The sequence below is a fragment of the Ictidomys tridecemlineatus genome, chromosome 11, assembly GCF_052094955.1.
Source record: "Ictidomys tridecemlineatus isolate mIctTri1 chromosome 11, mIctTri1.hap1, whole genome shotgun sequence".
Classification (NCBI taxonomy): domain Eukaryota; kingdom Metazoa; phylum Chordata; class Mammalia; order Rodentia; family Sciuridae; genus Ictidomys; species Ictidomys tridecemlineatus.
In genome coordinates this window covers 113,508,736-113,532,420 of record NC_135487.1, presented here as the reverse complement: position 1 = coordinate 113,532,420, position 23,685 = coordinate 113,508,736, and the positions used below count along the sequence as shown (strand labels likewise).

The 23,685-nt window shown below is 38.0% G+C and overlaps 1 protein-coding gene across 4 annotated transcripts in view; it reads left to right on the top strand.

Annotated features, from left to right (window-relative positions):
- The first annotated feature begins 3,366 nt into the window (after window positions 1-3,366).
- The window catches only part of LOC144368310 (ral GTPase-activating protein subunit alpha-2-like), a 76,350-nt gene continuing 56,031 nt past the window's right edge, over window positions 3,367-23,685 (top strand). For 3 of the 4 annotated variants that reach the window (XR_013428115.1, XR_013428114.1, XM_078027122.1), the window contains exon 1: window positions 3,367-3,834. Coding sequence is in view for 2 of the 4 variants with exons in the window: in XM_078027122.1 (XP_077883248.1) it covers window positions 3,729-3,834 (106 nt within the window). In the remaining 2 variants the exon portion in view is untranslated. The remainder of the gene's footprint in view (window positions 3,835-23,685) is intronic. The other variant, XM_078027123.1, reaches the window with a different exon arrangement.

Below are 23,685 nucleotides of genomic sequence, written 5' to 3'. Positions count from 1 at the left end.
TTTCTGGGTCAAAGGGCAAATAAAATGCAATTTTGCCAAACTTCCCTCCATATGGGTTGTATTGTTTTACAGTCCTAATGTAACAGGGGTTCACTTGATGCTTGACTATATCCCTTGTGGCTTTGAAACTTACATGTTTTTTTTTTTTTTTCTTTTTCCCAACCTTCTGCTCCCTGACCTTCTCCTGCCTAACTTTCTCCTCCCTGATAGTCTTTTTCCTGATCTTCTCCTTCCTGATCATTCCTCCCTAATTTCATTTTCTCTGAATCACCTCTTTAAAAGCCCCCTATTCCTGCTGATGAGCAGAACCACAGCCTCTGGGACAGGGGTCCCTGTGTTTCTCCTTTGCTAGAAAAGCAATAAAACTTCTTTTTCCTTTTTCTCAAAACCATGTCCTTGTTATTGGATTGGCTTCGGGGACAAGGACTGACCTTTTGGCAATACTAACTGCTGTGTTTCTCTATAGCTTTACCACTTGAATGTGTTGCCAAATGTGTGGGGATTTTTTTTTTTCTGATTCTAATGGTATTTCATGGTAGTTTTAACTTGCATTGCAAGTTTTAAACCCTTGACTTGGTTTTCCTCATTTATTGATTAAAGTGGGTCATTTATTCAATAGCACTTAATTGTCTGCAAAATACTTGATACTCTGAAACTCCAGAGACAAAGAATTACCTTCAAAGTAGGTGATTTCCTCAAAGAGTTTATAATTCAGCAGGAATGATTTTTGAGAGGAAAACAAAAAATAAAGAGACACATGCAATATATATGTGTGTGAAAAAGTATCATCATCATCAGCAGCATAGTACATGTTTCTTAATTTTTAAGAGAAGATTTGGAGTTCTACATTTTCATTAGTAAGTATGATGGGTGAGATGAATCTATATGCAGGGACGCCTGTTTCTGGCACTAACAAGTTTTGACGGTGTCACATGTTTACTGTACTATCATTTATTCCTTCCTTTGTCTAGTTGCTTAGCCTCCTCAAATAGATTGGAAGCTTTGGAGATCAGGGGAGTTGTATCATAAACATCTTTTATCCTCAAGGCTTAGACTCATGCTTTCACCTTGTAGGTACTCAATAAATGTTTGATGATAATGACAGCTTGATTTGTGATAGAAAAATAGAATCCCGGCTGGGGATATGGCTCAAGCAGTAGCGCGCTCGCCTGGAATGCGTGTGGCCCGGGTTCGATCCTCAGCACCACATACAAACAAAGATGTTGTTTCTGCCGAAAAACTAAAAAAAAAATAAAATAAATATTAAAATTTCTCTTTCTCTCTCCTCTCTCTCTCTAAAAAAAAAAAAAAAAAAAAAGAATCCTTTAAGATAAGTCATTTTATTTTTTTTTTCAGTGAGTATAAGGAAAGATACTATCTTCCAAAGGAATGGGACAGTAAACACTGTTTCCTGTCTGTAATAGGGTACAAGCTAAGCTGATGTAACAAAGGTCCTTGTTTGGTTCAAGAGTGAACATAATTTCTCTCCCTTGTAACAAAATTTTGGAGAGTTTGTGGCTTTGTTCTATGATGTCATCTGGGGACTCAGGCTGATAGGGCAGCCCTGCCATCTTCCTGAGCATGGAAATTCCATCTCTGGGTCTATGAGATTCATCCATGTTGTTGCATTTATCAGTATTCTGTTCCTTTTTATTGTTGAGCAATATTCCTTTGTATTTTTTTAAATAAGCGTGAATTTAATTTATTTTTAATTTTTTTATGTGGGGCTGAGGATAGAACCCAGCGCCTTCCATGTGCTAAGCAGGTGCTCTACAACTGACCACAATCTCAACCCCCTATTCCTTTCTATTAATATGTTCCTGTTCTATCAATGCTATTTGGACAATTCCAAAAATAGAGAACTTGTTAGAAATATTGGGGTGCCACAAGAAATCATACACATACTCAAAAGTCACTCAGTAAGGCAAACTTTACTTCTGCAGGAGGGTGTGCTACCAAGAAAAATCTGACAAGCAAGTACACTGGGCAGGAAGTCTGCCCAGCTTTTTATCCTTAAGGCAGCACAGCCTTTTACTCTGATAGGAGTAGTTCAGGGTTACAGATTACCCAATTGACTAATTTAGAATTGGAGAGGGCAGGGGGAAGGGCTACAGTTATGATTTGATCACTACTACACTATAGTCAATATGATTGGAAGACTGAGGACAAAGGGAGATATGTTTGGGGGACGGAAATGGCTACATTTTAACCATTTTGTAACTTAAAAGTAGCCCCACCCAACTACACATTATGAAATTTCTGTTTTACAACAGCAAACTCATTTTGTTATATACTAGGAAACTCAAAACGACAGGTTTAACTTTGACAGAAAAGAGAACATTAATCTTACAAACTTTTAACAAATATAAGATTTTGATTTTGGCATGTGTATTTGAAATATGTAGGACTAGGTTAGCTTTTCATTCCATTTCATTTAATGAGCTTTACTGAATGCCAGTAGAGGTCAAATTCTGTGCTCAGAGATGGAGATACAAGCCTATGAAAATCCCTGGCTTCTCCTTAAGCTCTGGTTCAACTGGAGGAGAAAAGAACAGTTTGGTTGTCCCAATTTGCATGGAAATCACGTGGTTCTAAACAGTAGCCTTAAATTCTTGCTTGAAAAAGCTGAAATGCTGTCAAAACTCGGAGGATCCCCATGCCAGTAAATAATCCTTCAGTTCTCTTGTAAGAAATCTCCTGCCCATCTTCCATCTGAGAGTCAGGTCCCTCAAGTTCTATTTCTGGTTCTGCTACTGGATTGCTTATGAGGCTTTGCACAACACCGGGAACATTCACTTCCTACTAGGAAAGAGGCAAGACCCTGAGCGTCCTCTGAGCAAGAGACCTCCACACTCCAAGTGAGGTTGGGTCCTGGAACCAAGGGGACTGGTTGAACACTTCACAGGAGACTAGGCATGCCCCTCCTTGCTGCCAAACCCATTTCTTTTAGTATGTAATTGGAGCTCTGATCTAGCGTAAATCCGGAAGCAAACCTGAAAATAGTTTGTATTTTAAAAGCCTTCATACAGGATTGTGTGTGTGTGTGTGTGTGTGTGTGTGTGTGTGTGTGTGTGTGTGTGTGTGTGTACGCAGCCGGGAGTATGAAGGTACGGGAGTCTGGGACTTTCCAGAGCAAAGGGAAAGCAGATGGTGTTTAGCACCTCTAAGACGCTCTAAAGGAGGTCGCAGAGCCTCGCCTCCTAGAGAACTACATTTCCCAGGAGCTTTTGCGGCCTACCCCGGGCGGGACCACGTGCTCGTAGCCCACTGAGTCCCAGTGTGCTGAAGACACACCACCCTGATTGGAGGGCCTTTTCGCGGTGCTTCCCGGGACTTGTAGTACAACGTGCGAGAGGAACACGCTTCTTTGTGATTCGCCGCGCCGGCTCTAGGCGCGTCACCGCGAGGGTCTGAGCGAGCGGGAGGTTGTCTTGCGAGGAGCGTCCGAGACTCGCGCGCGCGCGTCGCACCTGAGGAGCTGGCCAGCGCCTCCCGCGGGGCAGGGCTGTTCGTTCCGCACCGACACCGCCTTCCTGCCCCCGCCCCTCACCGGGCCGGCCGGCCCCTCCTTCCTGGAGTCAAAGCTGAGGCAGAGGTGGCGGCGGTGATGGCCCGGAGCGCCGCGGTGAGTGGCCCGCGCGACACGCGCCGGTCCCGATCCTATGCGGTGACTCGGGTGGCACAGGCGCTCCTGCCCCGCCGGCGGGGCCCAGGCTTCCCGCGGCAGGATGTTCTCCCGAAGGAGCCACGGGGATGTGAAGAAGTCCACCCAGAAGGTGTTGGACCCCAAGAAGGACGTGCTGACTCGCCTGAAGCACCTGCGGGCGCTGCTTGGTGAGGCGCGCGCCGGCGTGCTGGGCCTCCGGGCACTGGGGTCGGGGGCACCTGCCTGAGAGGGTGTAGTCTGCGGGCGGGCCAGAGACCCCGCGGACACCGACCCTGTAGAGTCACGGACAGGGATGCTGGGTCGGGGGCCGGGGATAGGTGGGCGTCAGACCTTGTCTAATCCGGGCTGCGACCCCCTAGGCATTGTTTCCCCGAAAGCCATAGCCTGGCCGCGGACCCTGCCTTGTCGCCCTCGAGTGTAAATTGACACAAGGCTCTCCTTGCGCGTCTGCCCTCCTGGGTAACCTCGAGGCCCGGCACAGAGGTGACTATCCCCTCTACTTCCCGGCACATCAATTGAGCCCCAGGTGGTAGGTACATACATACACACATGCACACACACACCGAACTGTCGTCTATCCATTCTACTTTTTAAGTTTTAATTTTCGAGCCTGAGACATTAGGTATAATGAGACCCAGTGGTCCCAGCACAGACTTAATTGAACTGTCATCTCTCTCACTCCTCCCTCTTTTATTTATTTATTTTTACTTTGCAGTCTGAGGCAGCAAATACACTGATTCCAAGCAATATCAGCATAAATTTAACTGTCATCTCTCTCTTCCCATGTCTCCCTTTTAATTTTTTATTTTGGGTCTGGCTGTTTCAGTTTCTTTGTGTTATCCTTATGAAGGATATGCCATTTGGAGGGAGGGGTGGTTTTCTTGGATTCAGGGAGACTGCTACTTTTTTATTAACCAGCATGACAACCATGAGCCTATGATTTCTTCTGCTTTGCTGGCCTGTTGGGTGGAGGCCCTGCAGAGCCCAGGTGGGTCTGAAATTGACCTATGGTGAAGCTCAGCACTGTGGATGTAAAGTGTCCACCAGCTTCCTGTAACCTGCTGCATGTGATCAATGCTGGCTATGTTTTCTTTTCTTTCTTCTTTTTCTTTTCTTTTTAAAAATCTCTTGGTCTAACTTTTGTTTAGGACAGAAACACCTATGCCCATCTATAGACAGACTTGTCTGTGTATTTGGGGGCCTAGAGCAAAAGACACCTTATGTTTCTTTTAGGTGTGTTTTAGTGTTAAAAATAAGTAAAAATCACTTAGTTTTAACGTATTTGTCACTTGAGAAAATATGACACAAAAGAATTCATTTTATATGTGGGAATTTTAAATTAAGATCTCGTTCATAATATTAAAAGTTGCTAATTCCATTTATACCCTATGACCTTACAACTAAGGAAAAAAACACAAACAAAAACCCAATACTTGATTTTACCAAGTAAGTTATTCACTATCTCAGATTCCTGAAGTTTACATTTATTTGTTCAGTTTGGAATGAAATGTAAATTAGTTACTGTTACAGGGATTAGTTTTCAAGACTTTTGAAAGTGAAATATGGTGTTCTTGGTAAACTGAACTTTCTACTTCCTGTAATAAAATACCATGCACACACTGATTGCTTTGTGCCTGTTTTTTTGGTAGTGACTGATTAACACCTACTTCAGGGACATTTTGATAAAGGAGAATTGAGCAGTATTTTAAAAGCATTTGATACTTTGGGACTTTTTCTGTACTAGAAAATTTAAACCTTGGTTCTGTCCAAGTCTACAAGATTAAGGGCTACATTTTATAAAGACATTAAACCCAGATCAGACTGGTTTCTTAGAGATACACATACATTGTCACCATTCTGATAAATTAGATACTTTTCAAGTCCATGTACTTATGGCTTGTCTTTAAGTTGTATGTCTTATTTTAAGGAACCTCCTTTTATCATTTCAATGATCTCAGTATGACTGCAGTTTTGTAACATGGAGAAATTCTTTGATATTTCCTTAGGTGTATGTTTTTCTGTTGTTGATAACATTTGTTTGTGGAATGGCCCGGGTTTCCTTTGTTATTATGATCTTTGTAGGGATTGGATTTTTATAAAATTTGTCTGAGGAGGTCTAGTCATGATGTTTAGTGTAAACTTTTGTTTTACAACTGGGATTTAAGGATTTTAAAGAAGAATTAATGCATTACTTCCTATTTATCGTATACCATATGCAGTTGCTGATTATTTTTTTAAAAGAGAAAAAAAAGCCCTTTTCAATAGAAAGATAGGAATTAAGCCAAAACTTAGGAAACCAAAGAGAAATGAATGGTAATTTCTATTGATTTTTATGTATAAATTTATATAACACTCTTGTTTTTCACATATTTAAAGATGTTATTTATAAGGATGATACCATTGACTGGGTTTGCAATCTGTGTCTGTGAGCTAATTACTTAGGCTGTCCTTGAATCTCAGTTTCTTCACTCTGCTAAATGAGTATGGTAAGGTCTGTCATGTAAAGGGTTATTGTGAGTATGATGTATAAATGACTTAAGTGGAGTAGATATTTAATAGCTCCTTCTTGCATTACTTTTCTCTCACCATTGATAGGATGGGACAAGTATTTTGGTAGTAGTTTCTGTACTCTTCTTTCTTATTTTTTGATAATGGTTATAGATTTATTCCCTCTTCATAAAAAGTAACCTGAGTTTAAGACATCTGGCTGAGAAATAGAAAATAAGCTGTAGAGAGTACAGTATTAATATCATGATAATGACTTCAATTCAAATTTACTTAAGATACTTTGACCTGGCTAGATACTATATATTGGCCTAATAATAATTATTAATTTTATTTTAATATGTAAAATAAAGTTAATAATTTATTAACTTAAGGAACACTGAGGCAAGGCAGGCCTTACAAGCTGCTAAGCTATGTACTAAAATGTGTTTATATATATTATATTAGAGGAAGAACAAAGAGCTGATTTCCAGTTCTTCCTGCACTGTTGAAATCATCATTGGGAAAATAGATGACCAAACAAACCCAAACCCCAAAATATCAAGTATATTACTGTTTTGCTCCAGCAAGAATTTCATGTCTAATTGAAAGTTGAGTGCCCACTGTAAGTCTCAAATTAGAGTTAGGCATTGATAAAGGCAAGAGTCAATATCACATAATAGTAAACATATGGTGCATTATGTAATTAGATAATCTATTACATGGTAGACTCCATTATAGGATTTCAGAAGACAAAAAGACCATTAAGAATGACATAAAAAGGGCTGGGGTTGAGGCTCGGCAGTTGAGCACTTACTTGCCTAGCGCTTGTGAGGCACTGGGTTTGATCTTCAATAAAGGTATTGTGTTCATCTCCAACTGAAAAAAAAAAAAAGAATGATATAAAAATTGGGGCATCTTGAAAGTTTAATTCATGCTAGACCCTGAAGAATCGTTAGACAAGCTCTTACCAATAGAAATGTAATATGAGCCATATGTGTTATTTAAATTTTCTAGTAACCACATTTAAAAAGTAAAAAGAAGTAAGTGAAATTAATTTTTGACAATGTATTTTAGCCTCATGTATTTAATATGTATTATCAGCAGGTAATAAATGTAAAATATTAGTGATAGTTTTCACATTTTTTTCCATACTTGTCTTTGAAATCCAGTGTATATTGCATTAGTTCTTATTAGTCACATTTCCAGTTTTCTGTGGCCAAATGTGCCTAGTGGCTACACATCAAACACTTTAGGTTCAGAAATTGGGAAAGTAGAAGGAGAGGGATGTTCCAAGGGAAGATAGAAGAATTGATGGTGGAAATACACAAGTCAATGAGGTAGGAGGGTGAGGAAACCAACTTGAACTCAGCCTTCATCCAGTGGGAGAGTGGTGAGAGGTAGTTTTGTCTCCTGAGGACCCTTCCCCTGAGGGTATCTACAGGGTCAATGGATAAGGCTTGAGAATTGCTTCTCTGAATGCAGGGGTAGGAAGAATGAATTAGGAGGGCATTTGGGGCAGGGCCATGTTTTGAGGGGACTGTGGCAGTAATGGAGCAAACTGATGGAGGATTGCCTAAAATAAGACACAGTCCAGTAAATGGAGAGTAAGAGTGTGATTATAGAGACTACGGAGAAGAAATTTATGATTCTTTTAACTGTAATAATGAAAATGAGGGTTGAAAAAGCTGACCCAGGAGTAATTAATATGAAGATATTTGGGATAAGAAGCTGTCATAGTCAGGTCAAATCAAGGGATCAGGGTTTGGACCACAGATTCAGAACCAGTGAGAAAAGTCTCTCACAAATGTTCTATATGCTGACAAAGCAAAATATAACTATGGTTTATTTCCTCTTATGCGTCTATGCTTTAATTTGGGTCAAGTTCACTTATAACTTTTAAAACTTATTAGCATATTCTCTGTTTTGTTCCTTTCATTTTTAAATCAAACATTTGTTGACACCACGTACTATAATTCATCTTAGCATTTTCTGGAGAGTTATATTGTGTTGTGTTTTTCTTTCCTTTTCCTCTTCTTTCCTCATTCCTCTCATACAAATAAATACCTCTTTAATCATCTTATGAAGCAGCATTTTCTACATTTTATGTTATTCCCTTAGAATAAATTTCATTGCAGTAAAAATGCTGGCTTGAACATGTTTAGGACTTGTTTCACAGTAATTTCCTAAATGTTGTTCCAGTGGCCCTGCCAGCAGCAAGGATTGAGACTACCTTTTCACTGTAGTCTGACTAAAAATAAACATCTCTTTACAATTTGATAATTAGTGGTGGGTATTTGGAATAATGGGAGTGTCCTAGACAGAGTCAGAAAAGTTGGGAGAGAATCCTGTCTTGTGGTGGGGCAAGATGAATTTGATGTTCTACGTTTTGAGTTTGAGAAAATGTGAGATCCAGTAGCATGTTTTAAACAGAGGTTGTGGTACATAAGAGTTGAAGCTCAAGGAGAGATAGAAAACTATGATGCATTGTTTATTGTTAAGATCTTGTTGACTCTTCCCACAAACTGATCAAGGTAAGATTTCTACTCGTAACATATAGAAGAGGAAACTGAATTGTGGTGAGGTTAACTACTTGTCTGTCACCTCTTGGCTTGTAAGTGGCAGAGCTGGGATTCATGTGTTTGTAAAGCCAATAGTGTGCTTCAGCTTGTTATCTGATTCAAAATAATGTTTGCACAACAGAAAATATAAATGCTAATATATAAACAAACCTTACAGTTTTTGCATGACTCCCTAAAATGTTGCTATGACATTTATAGCTCTCTTCCTGGTCTTTCTATTTTTCCAGGAAGATTTTAATATTTAACTTGAGCATAGAAGATAATAAGACTCCTTCTTTGTTTTTGTGTTCTTTGGCTTCTCTGTGCCCACGGCAGTTCTAGCAGGTAGTCAGATATTTGAAAATTCATTAATGTCACATGGATGTTCAACAACCAGAAAAAACCTGGGAGGTTCTTCATGTAATACTAGTATGGCATTTCTTAGCTGACCTTGTTTGAAGCAAAGTGATTTTGTCATAATGCTCCCTTTGCTAATTTTTCACCAGTTACTAATATTTTATATTTATAACCTCTAGGATGTAAAATGAACTTTGGACACTGTTTTGGTCAGCTTTTCCACTGCTGTGACCAAAAACCTGACAGAAACAATTATAAGAGGAAAAGTTTATTTGGGGCTCATGGTTTCAGAGATCTCAGTCCATAGACAGCTGACTGTACTGCTCTGAGCTCCAAATGAGGCAGAACATCATGGCAGAAGGGCATGGGGGAGGGAAGCTCAGGACATGGTCATCAGGAATCAGAAAGAACTTTGCTCATCAAGGACAAAATATACACCCTTCAGGCATGTCTCCATGAACCATCTCCTGCCATTCTCCACCTGACTACAGTTATCACACAGTTAATCTATCTCAACTCTCAATCCAACTTTCCCACCTCCAAACAGTTCTTACGCTGTCTCACACATGAGCTTTTGGGGGGTACCTCATATATAATTATAAAAAACACACGCATGTCATATAAACACAAAATCCCTGCTTTTAGGGCTTGAGGTTGTCTAGATTTCTGACACAAAAAACGGTGAACCTATGATAAATGCCTGAGTTCAGATGTTTTGCTTGCAATAACTGGAAAGGATTGCCATCCACCTTTTACTCTGTTCTTTTTGTGAGTAGTTTCACAAATGTATTTAGCTAGAAGAGGGAAGGTCTGTAGAATGAGATGAGTTAAGTAGAGCAGATGACATGTTGTCTGCTCTTCCACTCAGTGACCACGTGCACCAGGGTAGGCATGAGGTGGAACTCTGCTGTGCCCTCTGAGGTCTTCTTTTTTCCAGGCCTCTTATTGTGGGATTACATCCCTACTCAGTGTGACTCTGGTGTTTAAGGGTCATTTTGATTTTCTTCACACTGCCTTTCATGTGACATAACCCCATGTACAATGTACATGATTGCTTATATTTATTTACCACTTTATACCCGTGCAGAATGTCTTTTCATGCTCTCATTTAGTCAAAGTGCTACCTACAAGCAATCAGTTAATATTAGTCATAAAAGAAATGTGTCATTAAATATCTGATTGTGAATGTACTTTCAGTAGTATGTCTGGTTTTGGGTAATTTTGCCTAGTTACAGTCTCCTGAATTTGTAGGATCGGATAGCTTTTTTAGGTAAAAAGAGATCCAGAATCTACTATCAAAACTTAGCAATTGAGAATCTGATGAAATTTAAAATAGAACTTCATAGAAATTATCTTTAAAAGATTTTACCTTATAGATTCTTTTTTCCTGAGTTATTTCTGAATTCTCAGTTCATGGTTTTAGCTTTGAGTCTTAGAAAAGAGATGTTTTATAACCCTTTTGTGTCTTTTATATTGTTTTACAAGTTAAAACCACATCTGGAAGATATTGAACTCTATTTTTAAAATAGTTGTAATTAACAATAAACATGTACTTTGATTTTTCTATTAGAGTTGTGGTTTATTTTTTTTAAATCTGTTTTCATGAAGTTAAGGAGCCTATTGATATTACCTTATGTTTGATTTTAAGTGAGGGTATATGTTTATTGAACCTCAGCCACACTTTCAAGGACACACAAGATACTAGTGACATTGCTTGTGCCCCGTTGCAGGAGCTGTGAGAATCTGTTGCTATTGCTCCTGTTGTGTGGAGTATGATTGACTGATGGTCTAACTGCTGCTCTGTAGATCTACCAATTTTGAGCCAGAGCTGAGTGTTGGACCACTCTCAGCCATGGCCTTGAATATCAGTGCTGCTTATTTCTGTGAAATCTAGATGCCTCTTAAGGGCAACTGTGGCTGGAGGATTCTCCCCTGATCTGGTGAAGATTATCTTAGAACTGTGTGGAAGTTTTGAGAGACTACCTACTCAATCTTCTCCCCCTCCCCCTCCCCCTCCTCCTTTTCCTTTTCCTTTATAGTTGGTGGAACTGTATTGTAGTCTGACGATTCTCCGCCTTCTCAAGCTTTTCTCCCTTTATCTTCCCCACATACTCCCCCAATAAATTTCTTGCATGTCTACTTCTGTCTTGGTGTTTACTTTTCAGACAACCTAGAAACTAAGATACCTTCTTTTTTTTCCAGAAGGTGGTGTCATCCTGCTATCTAAAATGCTTACAGAACACAGTACAAGTACATTATATCTTCCACCAGAACTTTCTTTGTCTTCTTGTCTTCAAATGATCTTTTCTCAGAATTCTCATAGTACTTTTTACCTCTCATTTGACATTTGTGGCTTTAGCTTTGTATTATTATTATTCTCTCTGACCTTCCCCAGTAAAAGACAAGTACACAAAGAACATGGACAGCTTCTTGTTCATCTTGAAAACATACTTCCTTATTAGAATAATAATTGACACTTATTATATTCAGAGTATTGTTATAAATACTTTTACATCTATTTACTCTTAATTCTCCAAAATGAGATGGGGAATATCATTATCCACATTTTACAGATGGGATAGATAAAGAGAGAGAGTCTTGTAAGGTAGTATTACATCCCTAGTAAGTGCAGAGTCAAGATTTGAACCCAAAGTAGTTGGCTCTAGAGTCTCCTCATTGGTCCAATACCAGCTATTTTCCAGATACTGTGTGTAGCATTAGGGATATCTATTATAAGTGACTATTAAAAAAAAACAGAAATATGATTTCCAAATAGCTGGATTTAAGTCTGCTAGGGAGTAATGGCCACCCATGTGGATGTTTTGAAAAATTTACTTTTTTAAAAAATTTTTATTATTAGTTGTTCAAAACATTACATAGTTCTTGACATATTATATTTCATACATTTGATTCAAGTGGATTATGAACTCTCATTTTTACCCTGTATACAGATTGCAGAATCACATCAGTTACACATTCACTTTTTTACATATTGTCATACTAGTGTCTGTTGTGTTCTGTTGCCTTTTCTATCCTCTACTATCCCCCCTCCCCTCCCCTCTCCTCCCATCTTCTCTCTCTCTACCCCATCTACTGTAATTAGTTTCTCCCCCTTGTTTTTTTCCCTTTCCCCTCACTTCCTTTTATATGTAATTTTGTATAACAATGAGGGTCTCCTTCCATTTCCATGCAATTTCCCTTTTCTCTCCCTTGCCCTCCCACCTCTCATCCCTGTTTAATTTAATCTTCTTCTCATGCTCTTCCTACCTGCTGTTTAATGTTAATAATCTTCTCATGCTCTTCCTCCCAACTCTGTTCTTAGTTACTCTCCTTATATCAAAGAAAACATTTGGCATTTGTTTTATAGGGATTGGCTAGCCTCACTTAGCATAATCTGCTCTGATGCCATCCATTTCCCAGCAAATTCTATGATTTTGTCATTTTTTTAATGCAGAGTAATACTCCATTGTGTATAAATGCCACATTTTTTTTAAATCCATTTATCTATTGAAGGGCATCTAGGTTGGTTCCAGAGTCTTGCTATTGTGAATTGTGCTGCTATGAACATCGATGTAGCAGTGTCCCTGTAGCATGCTCTTTTTAGGTCTTTAGGGAATAGACCGAGAAGGGGAATAGCTGGGTCAAATGGTGGTTCCATTCCCAGCTTTCCAAGAAATCTCCATACTGCTTTCCAAATTGGCTGCACCAATTTGCAGTCCCACCAACAATGAACAAGTGTACCCTTTTCCCCACATCCTCGCCAGCACTTGTTGTTTGATTTCAGAATGGCTGCCAATCTTACTGGAGTGAGATGGTATCTTAGGGTGGTTTTGATTTGCATTTCTCTGACTGCTAGAGATGGTGAGCATTTTTCATGTACTTGTTAATTGATTGTATGTCCTCCTCTGAGAAGTGTCTGTTCAGGTCCTTGGCCCATTTGTTGATTGGGTTATCGTTTTCTTATTGTTTAATTTTTTGAGTTCTTTGGATATTAGGGCTCTATCTGAAGTGTGAGGAGTAAAGATTTGTTCCCAGGATGTAGGCTTCCTATTTACTTCTCTTATTGTTTCTTTTGCTGAGAAAAAACTTTTTAGTTTGAGTAAGTCCCATTTGTTGATTCTAGTTATTAACTCTTGTGCTATGGGTGTCCTATTGAGGAATTTGGAGCCCGACCCCCCAGTATGTAGATCATAGCCAACTTTTTCTTGTATCAGACACCGTGTCTCTGATTTGATATCAAGCTCCTTGATCCATTTTGAGTTAACTTTTGTGCATGGCAAGAGAAAGGGATTCAGTTTTATTTTGTTGCATATGGATTTCCAGTTTTCCCAGCACCATTTATTGACGATTTTATCCTTTCTCCATTGCATGCTTTTAACCCCTTTATCAAATATAAGAAAGTTGTAGTTTTGTGGATTGGTTTCTGTGTCCTCTATTCTGTACCATTGGTCCACCCTCCTGTTTTGATACCAGTACCATGCTGTTTTTGTTAGTATTGCTCTGTAGTATAGTTTGAGGTCTGGTATTGCTATACCGCCTGATTCACACTTCCTGCTTAGAGTTGTTTTTGCTATTCTGGGTCTTTTATTTTTCCATATGAATTTCATGATTGCTTTATCTATCTCTACAAGAAATTCTGTTGGGATTTTGATTGGCATTGCATTAAACCTATAGAGAATTTTTGGTAATATCGCCATTTTGATGTTGTTAGTTCTGCCTATCCATGAACAGGGTATATTTTTTCATCTTCTGAGATCTTCTTCTACTTCTCTTTTAGGATTCTGTAGTTTTCATTGTATAAGTCTTTCACCTCTTTTGTTAGGTTGATTCCCAAGTATTTTATTTTTTTTGAGGATATTGTGAATGGAGTGTTGTCCTCATTTCCATTTCAGAGGATTTGTTGCTGATATACAGGAATGCCTTTGATTTATGTGTGTTGATTTTATATCCTGCCACTTTACTGAATTCATTTATTAGCTCTAGTAGTTTCTTTGTAGACCCTTTTGGGTCTGCTAGGTATAGAATCATGTCATTCGCAAATAGTGATAATTTAAGTTCTTCTTTTCCTATTTTTATGCCTTTAATTTCTTTGTCTGTCTAATTGCTCTGGCTAGTGTTTCGAGAACTATATTGAACAGAAGTGGTGAGAGAGGGCATCCCTGTCTTGTTCCAGATTTTAGAGGGAATGTCTTCAATTTTTCTCCGATCAGAATAATGCTAGCCTGAGGCTTAGCATAGATAGCTTTTACAATATTGAGGTATGTTCCTGTTACCCCTAGTTTTTCTAGTGTTTTGAACATAAAGGGATGCTGTACTTTGTCGAATGCTTTTTCTGCATCTATCGAGATGATCATATGGTTCTTAACTTTAAGTCTATGAATAACATTTATTGATTTCCGTATATTGAACCAGCCTTGCATCCCAGGGATGAATCCTACTTGATCATGATGCACCATCTTTTTGATATGTTTCTGTATCCAATTTGCCAGAATTTTATTGAGGATTTTTGCATCTATGTTCATTAGAGATATTGGTCTGTAGTTTTCTTTCTTTGAAGTGTCTTTGTCTGGTTTAGGAATCAGGGTGATGTTGGCCTCATAGAATGAATTTGGAAGTTCTCCCTCTTTTTCTATTTCTTGAAATAGCTTGAAAAGTATTGGTATTAGTTCTTCTTTAAAGGTTTTGTAAAACTCTGCTGTATACCCATCCGGTCCTGGGCTTTTCTTAGTTGGTAGTCTTTTGATGGCTTCTTCTATTTCCTCAATTGATATTGGTCTATTTAGGTTGTGTATACCCTCCTGACTCAGTCTGGGCAAATCATATGACTTAATAAATTTATCGATGCCTTCACTATCTTCTATTTTATTGTAGTGTAAGGATTCAAAATAATTTCTAATTATCTTCTGTATTTCTGTAGTGTCTGAAAGTCTTCCTTCCCCTAAGATTTTTATTTCCAGTCAGAAGTTCCCTGCATTAAAGTAATGATTCAAGACTATGAATTAAGTGTGGTGGACTCTTCTGAAATTGTTCTTTAACCTCTTCCTTGTATGTGTGCACTCATTATCAGATCAACTCCTTAGATTTCAAGGGAAGTTGACAAAAGAAGGGACTATTTCTGTGGACAAAAAGGAGAAAAAGTTGGTGTCGGTAGGTGGTGGTGGGGGGGTGAGGAGGTGGGCAGTGAGGAAAGAGGGCCAGCTGTATTAGGAACTCTTTGTAAGGACTGGCATGGGTGATGCTTAGGAAAGTATTCCAAATATTCTTTCATGGAAATAAAATTAGGCAGGGCTTATTGTAAAAGTTAAATTTCAAAAATCAAAGCTAAATTAGTCCCCCGTCCCCACAAAAGGACCTTTTCTATTTAGTAAGAATTTTTTTCCCCATGAAATTCTTAGTAGTATTTTCAAAACTGCGTGGAAGAAAAGATAAAGACATGTTGCCTTTAAATAGCTATTTTAAAAGGGATTAACATGAGTTTTATTTGTGTTGTCATATTTAAGGTATGTACAGTATAGACCTCTGTATCCTTTGGATTCTTTATCTGATATGGAGATTGGCTGTAGTAGAGTTTATACTGAACTTCTGAGTGGAGGCAAACTGTCCTCTATTCTTGGTATGTATGTGTGTGTCTGTGTTTATGTATCATTACAAATATTTATTTTGTAAAGAATGTTTCCATCCCTTTCTTCTGCTCCTAAAATAAATATATACACAAATAAACATATCACCTTTAACTGAAATAAGTAAATAATGAACTGGAAAAATATTTGAAACTTGTAAGAGGGAAAATAGTTATATCTTCATTTTATTAAAAACTACTACGTGTTAAAAATTATAATATTCAAAATATATGTATTCATGTAGGAAATGGAGAAACAAGACCTGTAAGAATATTTTAAATGTTACTCCTTGTTAATAATCTGAGATATGTAAACTTAAAGAATAAAATATGTTTAACCATTATACTAGCAAAGTTGCTGTTTTTTTCCCCCTAATGATAATATACTATGTGGGCTCTCTAATATACATCTGATAGGAGTATAATTTGGTATAATCTTTCTGGAATTCAATTTATTAACATGTAGCAATGGTCTTTAAAATGTACCATTTGACCCAATTTTTACTTTAAGGAAATTATGATTAATATATTATAATACTATATCATATCTTTAGAAACATAAAATGCATTGTAACATTTTATGTTTAAAATTTTATGCATTGTAACATTTTATGTTTAAAAGTGGAGTTCACATAACATATAATTAACCATTTTAAAGTGAACAATTCACTAGCATTTAGCACATTTACAATATTGTGCAACCACCATCTCTAGTTTCAAACATTTTTATCACCCAGTAGAAAATCTGGTAACCATTTGCATTTATCTGACAACTACTTGTATGTACGTGTATGTGTGTAGCTACACTGGGCTTTCTTTTTCTTTTTTTCTTCTCTTTATTCCTCTGCTCCACCAGACAGGTAGTAATATGTTGATTGTATTTGTACTAGTCAGAACTCTTGGTTGCAAGTGCCAGAAACTCAACTCAAACTAACTTAAAGAAAAGCAGGGATTTAGTGACATATGTAATTAAATAATCTAATGCAGCAGTCTGGCTGGGCACAATTCAGTAGCCACTTGTCAAAAAAAAAAAAAAAAAAAAACGAACTTTATTTTTAGAACACACAGGTCACACCACACAGCTCTTCAGGAAAACCTTCAGAGCCCAACTGCCACCACCGGCTTCCCACAAGCCTCTCAACCTCCCCCACTCCTCCTGTTCTTGAGGCCAGTTGGCTGGGTTGCATGGGCAGAGCCAAAAAAGTCCCCCAATGAGCAGCTCCATGGTCTGAAAGGGCGGGGAAACAACCCAATGAGCATCACTCAGAGGAGCCAATCAGTTGGCAGCTAGAAGTTTGCTGGGGCCGCTGTGAGCCAATCATCAGCTGGCAGCTGGAAGTTTGCTGGCATCTGGAAGTTTGCTGGGGCCCCTTTGGCTGTGACTCTCAACAATCTAAGGGCACATTTGGCATTAGTTATCCATAGGGTTTATACGCAGTGTCTAGAGTACTCACCCACTGTCATGTCCACTCTTCTCATCTTCCTTTATTTAGTGGAATTATTCTTGGTTCTGGATTGGTTTGTTTCCGTGTCTGTTTCATTCTCAGCCTAACTCTTCTTGGTATAGGAGAGAGTATCTCTGGCTCTGTCAACCTGATATATCTCAGCCACTAAGTAAATCTAAAGAAGTGTGACTCCTTTGCTAGGGCCCACCCCAGTACCAAGGACCTTTCTGATTGGTCCTACTTGGATCATGTGCTTATTCATGTACCAATTACTGGATGAGAGAGATGGAGAATTCTGATTTACCAACTTGATAATTTGTCCCGTTCCTAGTGGTAAATTCTCTGGCTTCTATATTTCTGAGAAAGTAATTCTGGAAAGGCATTCTGATACATTTCCACACAGAGCGCCCCATGTATACCACAAAGTAAAGTTCATTGACTTTTATGCCAATAATTTTAGATCATTGAGAAATCCTTAGATGTTGGGTATTGATAGTAAAGTGAAGCTTGATAAGTGTGTGTGTGTGTGTGAGTGTGTGTGTGTGTATGTTTGTGCTCACGCGTGCATGCTTGTCTAGATATTAGAGTAAGTTCTTTCTGGAAGAAGAGTAGTTTGGACTGAGACCAGAGTTATTATAAGGGAATAGTTTAATTATTTTTGGGAATAGTATTCCAAGCAGAGGGAACAGTAAGTGCAAAGGATCATGATCAAAAATAGGCTTGGAATCTCTCCAAAGTCAATAATGTTAAAGGAGAGAGAAGAAAGGGAGAGAGCACACAGGGAAAAGGATCAGGAGTGGGAGAAAGGAGTTAAGGGTAAGACAAGGTTGGGCTTGTCTCACTGTAGGATAAGGTGGGGCACTTTAGGGAGCCTGGGAGAAGGGGAATGACCTGAGCTGTCCGTTAGGTCTGATTTTTAAGTCTAAAGGAATCATTGGTTCCTGCATGGAGAATAGACTTGTTTGGTTAGATTACCAGAAATTGGTTTCTTTTGCTTACTTCACAAAAGGTCAAATCTTTTGCCTCAAAACAGCAGTGACTAGAAACAGAAAAGAAAAGAGAAGAAAAAGAAGTGGTACTGGAAAAGTTAATGGCCATAGCTGTGGCTGGTACAGGTGTGGAGAAAGATAGTGGACACACACATAGAGCCTGTACGCCTACTTACTCTGGAGGGAACAGTGGTAAGAAGATAGGATAGGAACACTCTCTGATCCATGGGACAGGAAAGCTATAGAATGCAGTGGGCCATGTGCTAGGGTCCCACAGTGGACTGAACTGGGACAAGCAATATAGAGACAGGCTTGCTCTTACCCCTGAACTATAGTAGCAGACAAGGGGAAGACACATTAGAAAGTACTCCTGATGCTGACAAAAAAAAAAAAAAAAATGGAGATTTGCCAGTGGATGAAAAAGAATAAGCACAGGAAAATGGGTCAGTGCAATAATAATTTATCTATGTAAATGATGGCAGCAGTCACTAAACACTGCAGATTGGCTCCATCAGATACCCATCTAAATTAGGACCACTATGCTGAATTTTATGTTTTTTAATGAAAAGACCTGAGGGAATCTTTTATGGATTTATATGAATGTTTTATATGAATGATGATTATATATGGTCTGACACTATAATATTTTTTTACTTAACAAGACTTGGACATTTTTGCACATTAGTAAGGGAAGACCATAATACTCAAATGGCTGTATCTTGTTTCACTGGACTCATATAACAAATTACCACCCATTTTCCAGACTGTTAGTTTCAGGCTCTCACATGCTCTCACAATCAGCAGATTGTGTATCTGGGAGTAGCTCCCAGTGACTGGAAAAAGGACCTTTGGGTTTTTTTTTTTTTTTTTTTTTTTGTGTGTGTGTGTAAGGGATACAGCAGAAATTTCAGTGTGAGGCTGCTAGTAGGACAGGGGACACCATGATGATTTTCTGGAGGTAAAGATATTCCTTTGAGGAAAGGCCATGTTAGTCTTAGTTGAGTTAATTTCACAGAAAAGCTACCCTTTTAACCTGTAAGGGAGAAAATGTTATTCTACTTGTAAGCTGACTGGTGTCCTTTTAAAATGAACTAATTAATTTAATAACATTCCATTTCTGTATCTTGTATCACTCCCTGTTTTCTTTTTGTTAGTATTAGACTTCATCAGCTGAGTGGTGTGGGAGCCTAACTGTAGGTTCGAGTCCTGGCAGAGAGTTGTCTTTCTGACCTTCCTTCCTACAGACAGTGAGGGACCATATGTGTCTCCCACAGTTGCTGGAGAGTTGAGTTACTGTATGCAAAGCTATTTTGTAAGCTGTTATTACAGTGACTACTAATAATTATTTGACACAAAACATTATTTTATGGCCCTCTTCATCCTCTTCACCACTTTTTGGCTTCTTTAGTTGTTGAGAATGAAGAGGTAGAGATAGGTATTTGACTTCTGCTTTAGACATTTTATTCCTATTCCTGACTTTTTCTCTAGAGAGTGGTTTAGACTATGATATAGACTATATCCCCAGTTCAGAATAAGAAAAGGAAAAGGAAGCATGCATTAACTTAAAAAACTGATGAAACTTGATTTCTATAAAAGGAATACGTTTGATTTGAATATTATATTTCATTGGTGTATATGGTGTTTTATCATATTGATACTTGATATCTATTAATGTTTTAGAATCTTTCATTTATGCACAAAATATGTTTAAATGAAAATAGTTCTACTTTTAAAATTTTACACTAGATATTTGAAATATATCTTTATATAGAATTATTTTTACACACAGACTATCAGTTCTGGATAACAGTGTGTTAACATCTTTCTGATTCCTAAGAATTTTACTTTCTACATCTGGTTTACCTTATAGGTGTAAAGAAAGGAAAACAACACAGTTTAGGAAATGAAGTAAGATGTGTATAATTTTTGTGACCTTTTCAGTTGATATTTGTTTTCTGTTGCTGCTGTCAAATTTATTTCACTATTTATAAGAATGTTTTTGGTTGTAGGTTAATAGAAAACTAAAATATAAATAAGCAGTATGGGATTTTTTTTTTCTTATAAGAAAAAGAGTTCCCAAGACAAACCCCATAGTTAATTAGCAGTTCAGTGATGGTGACAATCCAGGCTCTTTCTGCTTTTCTGCTTTGTTGTACTTTGTGTGGCAGGTTTGTCCTCATGGTAGCAAAATACCCATAGCCATTCAGATAGAATGATATCCAGAAGCAGGAAAAAAAGGGACACTTCTTATGACCCTTTAAAAACTATTTAGTCTTTTCCCAGATAAGTACTTCTGACTTCCTCTTATTCTGACTAACCAGCATTGGGTCACAGGCTTGAGCTCATGCAAGTCACTAGCAAAGGGCATGTTGCCACCTTAATCAGATTAGCATAGCATAACATCCAGTCTTCTGTGATGGGGACAGACCAGCCTTTCTAGAGAGGCAGAGTTCTGTGGGAGGAGGAAAATTCCTGAACAAATGGGGGTCTCTGTTAGGAAGAGTGAGGGCCCATTTGTTGGGGTGGGTGAATCATGGGAGTTGAGGGGGAGCCAACAATGTCTGCTCCATGCTGCTTTAACTTTTGGGTTTAAAATGCTGTGGAGGACACCTCAGGAGATGAATCATTGATTATGGTAAATTTTTGAATATATATTTATTTTTAGGGAGAAATAAAAATATTAATGTATACAATAGAACTATAATATTATTTAAGAAACAAAGCTACTAATGAAGCTAAAAGTTGAGTTTGTTTTATCTCCTGAAAATAAGGATATGTAATTTAGGCCCCAAATTTCCTCTGAAAGTATACCTGGTTTCTAGTTTGCATTTCCTTCTGATGGGCAAAGATAGTAGTGCTTGGTCACAGGGCACATGTTCCATGGGAAGCTGTTGGCCCTGGAGAGGACTAAAAATTGACCACTGATCTAACAGTATGATGCTTATTAGAGAGGTAGCAGCAAAAACCTGATTGGACTGGATGCTTCCATTGGTTGAGTAAGTTTAAAGTGTTTGTTTTATTATCACACATTGTAAATTACATATGTACAAAACTTATTCTTTCAGAAGCATTAAATGTTTAATGCCAATTTTTTTTTTTTAAACCTTTTGCAGCCAGAGAATGGCCTGGGCTCAGATACATACTTTCAAGTGAATCCAGGCTGGTTCAATTAATTAAAATGATGAACAGTGGAAGCTAAATTGGAAAAGAGAGAAAGGGAAAACCTGAGTGACATCATAGTTAGTGACAAGATGGTGGAGTTATGAAGTCAGGGACCAAGTAGGGTTTAAGAGTTTTTAGAGTTAGAGTTCCAGAAGGAATGGGCAGGAAAGATAAGAAATGGCAGATGGTAGGAGAATTAATTGTCTGGGATTTTAAAGGTGGAGAGATTGTTAAGTAATGTTCCAGTCTAGCATCTGGCTATGGGATATTGGCAGAGGTAGGGGCCCAGGCAACTTCATTAGAGATGAGGAAGTGAGACATTATCAAATATATAATATATAAATATCAAAATCACCAAGAATGCAGACTGTGCTAATCGTGGAGATAGCAAGGCAGGCCCTGGAATCTTCAGAGTGTCCTGGGGGTATGTGAAAGACAGTGTGTAGTTGTAGTTGATGTGCAGACCAATGGTGGGAGCAGCAAAGGAGCATTTTTTGTGTGTGAGGGGAAGGATCAGAATGGTCTGGAAGTTGCAGTGGGGAGCACAGAGGATACATAAAATGTGTAGGGCAAGTGATAGGTGAGTGTAGGAGGAAGGTAAAGCCTTATCTTGTAGCCTGCAAGGAAAACAGTCCTCTTTGAGGACTGCTAGGTTTCAGGCAGAACCAAAGGAGAAGAGACCTTTGAATGTGTCCTAGAGGAGAGATTTGGTGAGCTTTATTGAGTGGAGTTGGTAGGAGGATTACGTTAGGAAGCTAAGGTGAGATTAGGTTGTATCCAGAGCTATGTGAGGGTGATAGAGATGAAGGTTATGAGGGAATCTTGGATTCCCAGAAGATGGATGGAAACCTGAGTGCAAGGCTATTGAGACATCTCCTGATGTGCACCTCGAGAGTCATCTATGATGATTTCTTATTATAATCTTCTTATATTCTTACTATAATCTCTTTAGGCAATTTATGTAGCCAGGTAAGGGAGAGGAAAAGAGTATTTTTCCAGGAGCAAGAGAAGGATGTCCCATCACTTTTATGGGGTAGGGTGGACTAGGGGAGGGGCCAGAATTATCTTGAGTTTATTATTACTTAACTTCTGGATGACTTCAGGAGTGATTCCATATCAACTGTATTTATGCCTAAAAATGGATGCAGATTTAAAGTATAGTATTACTCTAAAGAATTTTTCTGAAATATAAAGTCTTATGGTATTAGAAGAGTATACTTGTGGAATGAACTTTAATCTTTGGTTCTTAAAGCTTTGGGGGAAATTTTATAAATAAACCTAGACTGAAAAAGATACGCAGAGAAGCAGATAAAAGGGGTAGGGTAGGATTAGATTGGGAATGGGGTATTTTTCTAATCTGACTTTTGCTGTTGGTATTTGGATTTGTGGGGCAGAACTTGGAGCAGAGGCCAGAGACTGAGGGTCAGATTTGGGGGAACTTTGTTATGTGTTGGAGGCTAAATCTGTAGGAGGAATAAATTCCCCAACACAGGTGATTTATATTGGTTTTCTTATATTATACTTTTGAAATTCCTTATACTCCTTATAATTAGTCTCTTTGTGATCCCTACAAATTTTTCTCATTCTTATTGAGAGACAGAAGGGAATTGTGAATCTAAGGACATATTTTATTTTTTAAAAAAGTACAGTTTTGGCATTTACTCATGTAATAGTTATTCCTTAAAGTTTAGACCTGTAGCAGTCATAAAAATACACATGTGTTAGTAAATATGATAGTGGTAATTTGTTGCTGTTTTGTAGAAAATAATTTATTTGAAAGTAAAAGATAATGATATAATTTTATTTAAAATATATATTGGTAAGTGTAAAAAATTTACAGCTAAGCTAGATGTTTCTAATTTTAGAATTTAAAAAATATATAGTAGATATGTTTATATAACAATGTTTGAATATTAGATATAAGAAAATGAATACTCTTATTAGTTTAAGGGATGAACATTTGTGCTGTTGTGCTGTCATTATCTTGAAAACATTACTATTTATTAGGATTAATAGCTGTAGAGTGGATCTTCATTACTTGCTACCCTGTCTTATTACTTTATTTTGTATCTAGGGTAATAGTTCTGACTTCTTCTTTTGATTTGGAGAAATTTTTCCCCATTATTTTAAGAGGTTTTGCCCTGGGTGTTTTTTGTTTTTAATCATTTTTTTTTATAGTTTGCTGTGACCTTCAGGACTTTCTTCTCATTTTTAGAAAGGGATTAGTTATCAAGCCTTTCTATATATCTAGATTCTGTCGATAGATAAATTTATTCAGTGTGGATGTATTCAATGCCTGTGCCTTGGGATAGGGGGACCTGGTGCACTCTGGAGGAGATGGAAGTCCACAAACAAGAGGGCTACAGGAGACCAGTGAATGAGGAGCTAGGCAAGGTGTCAC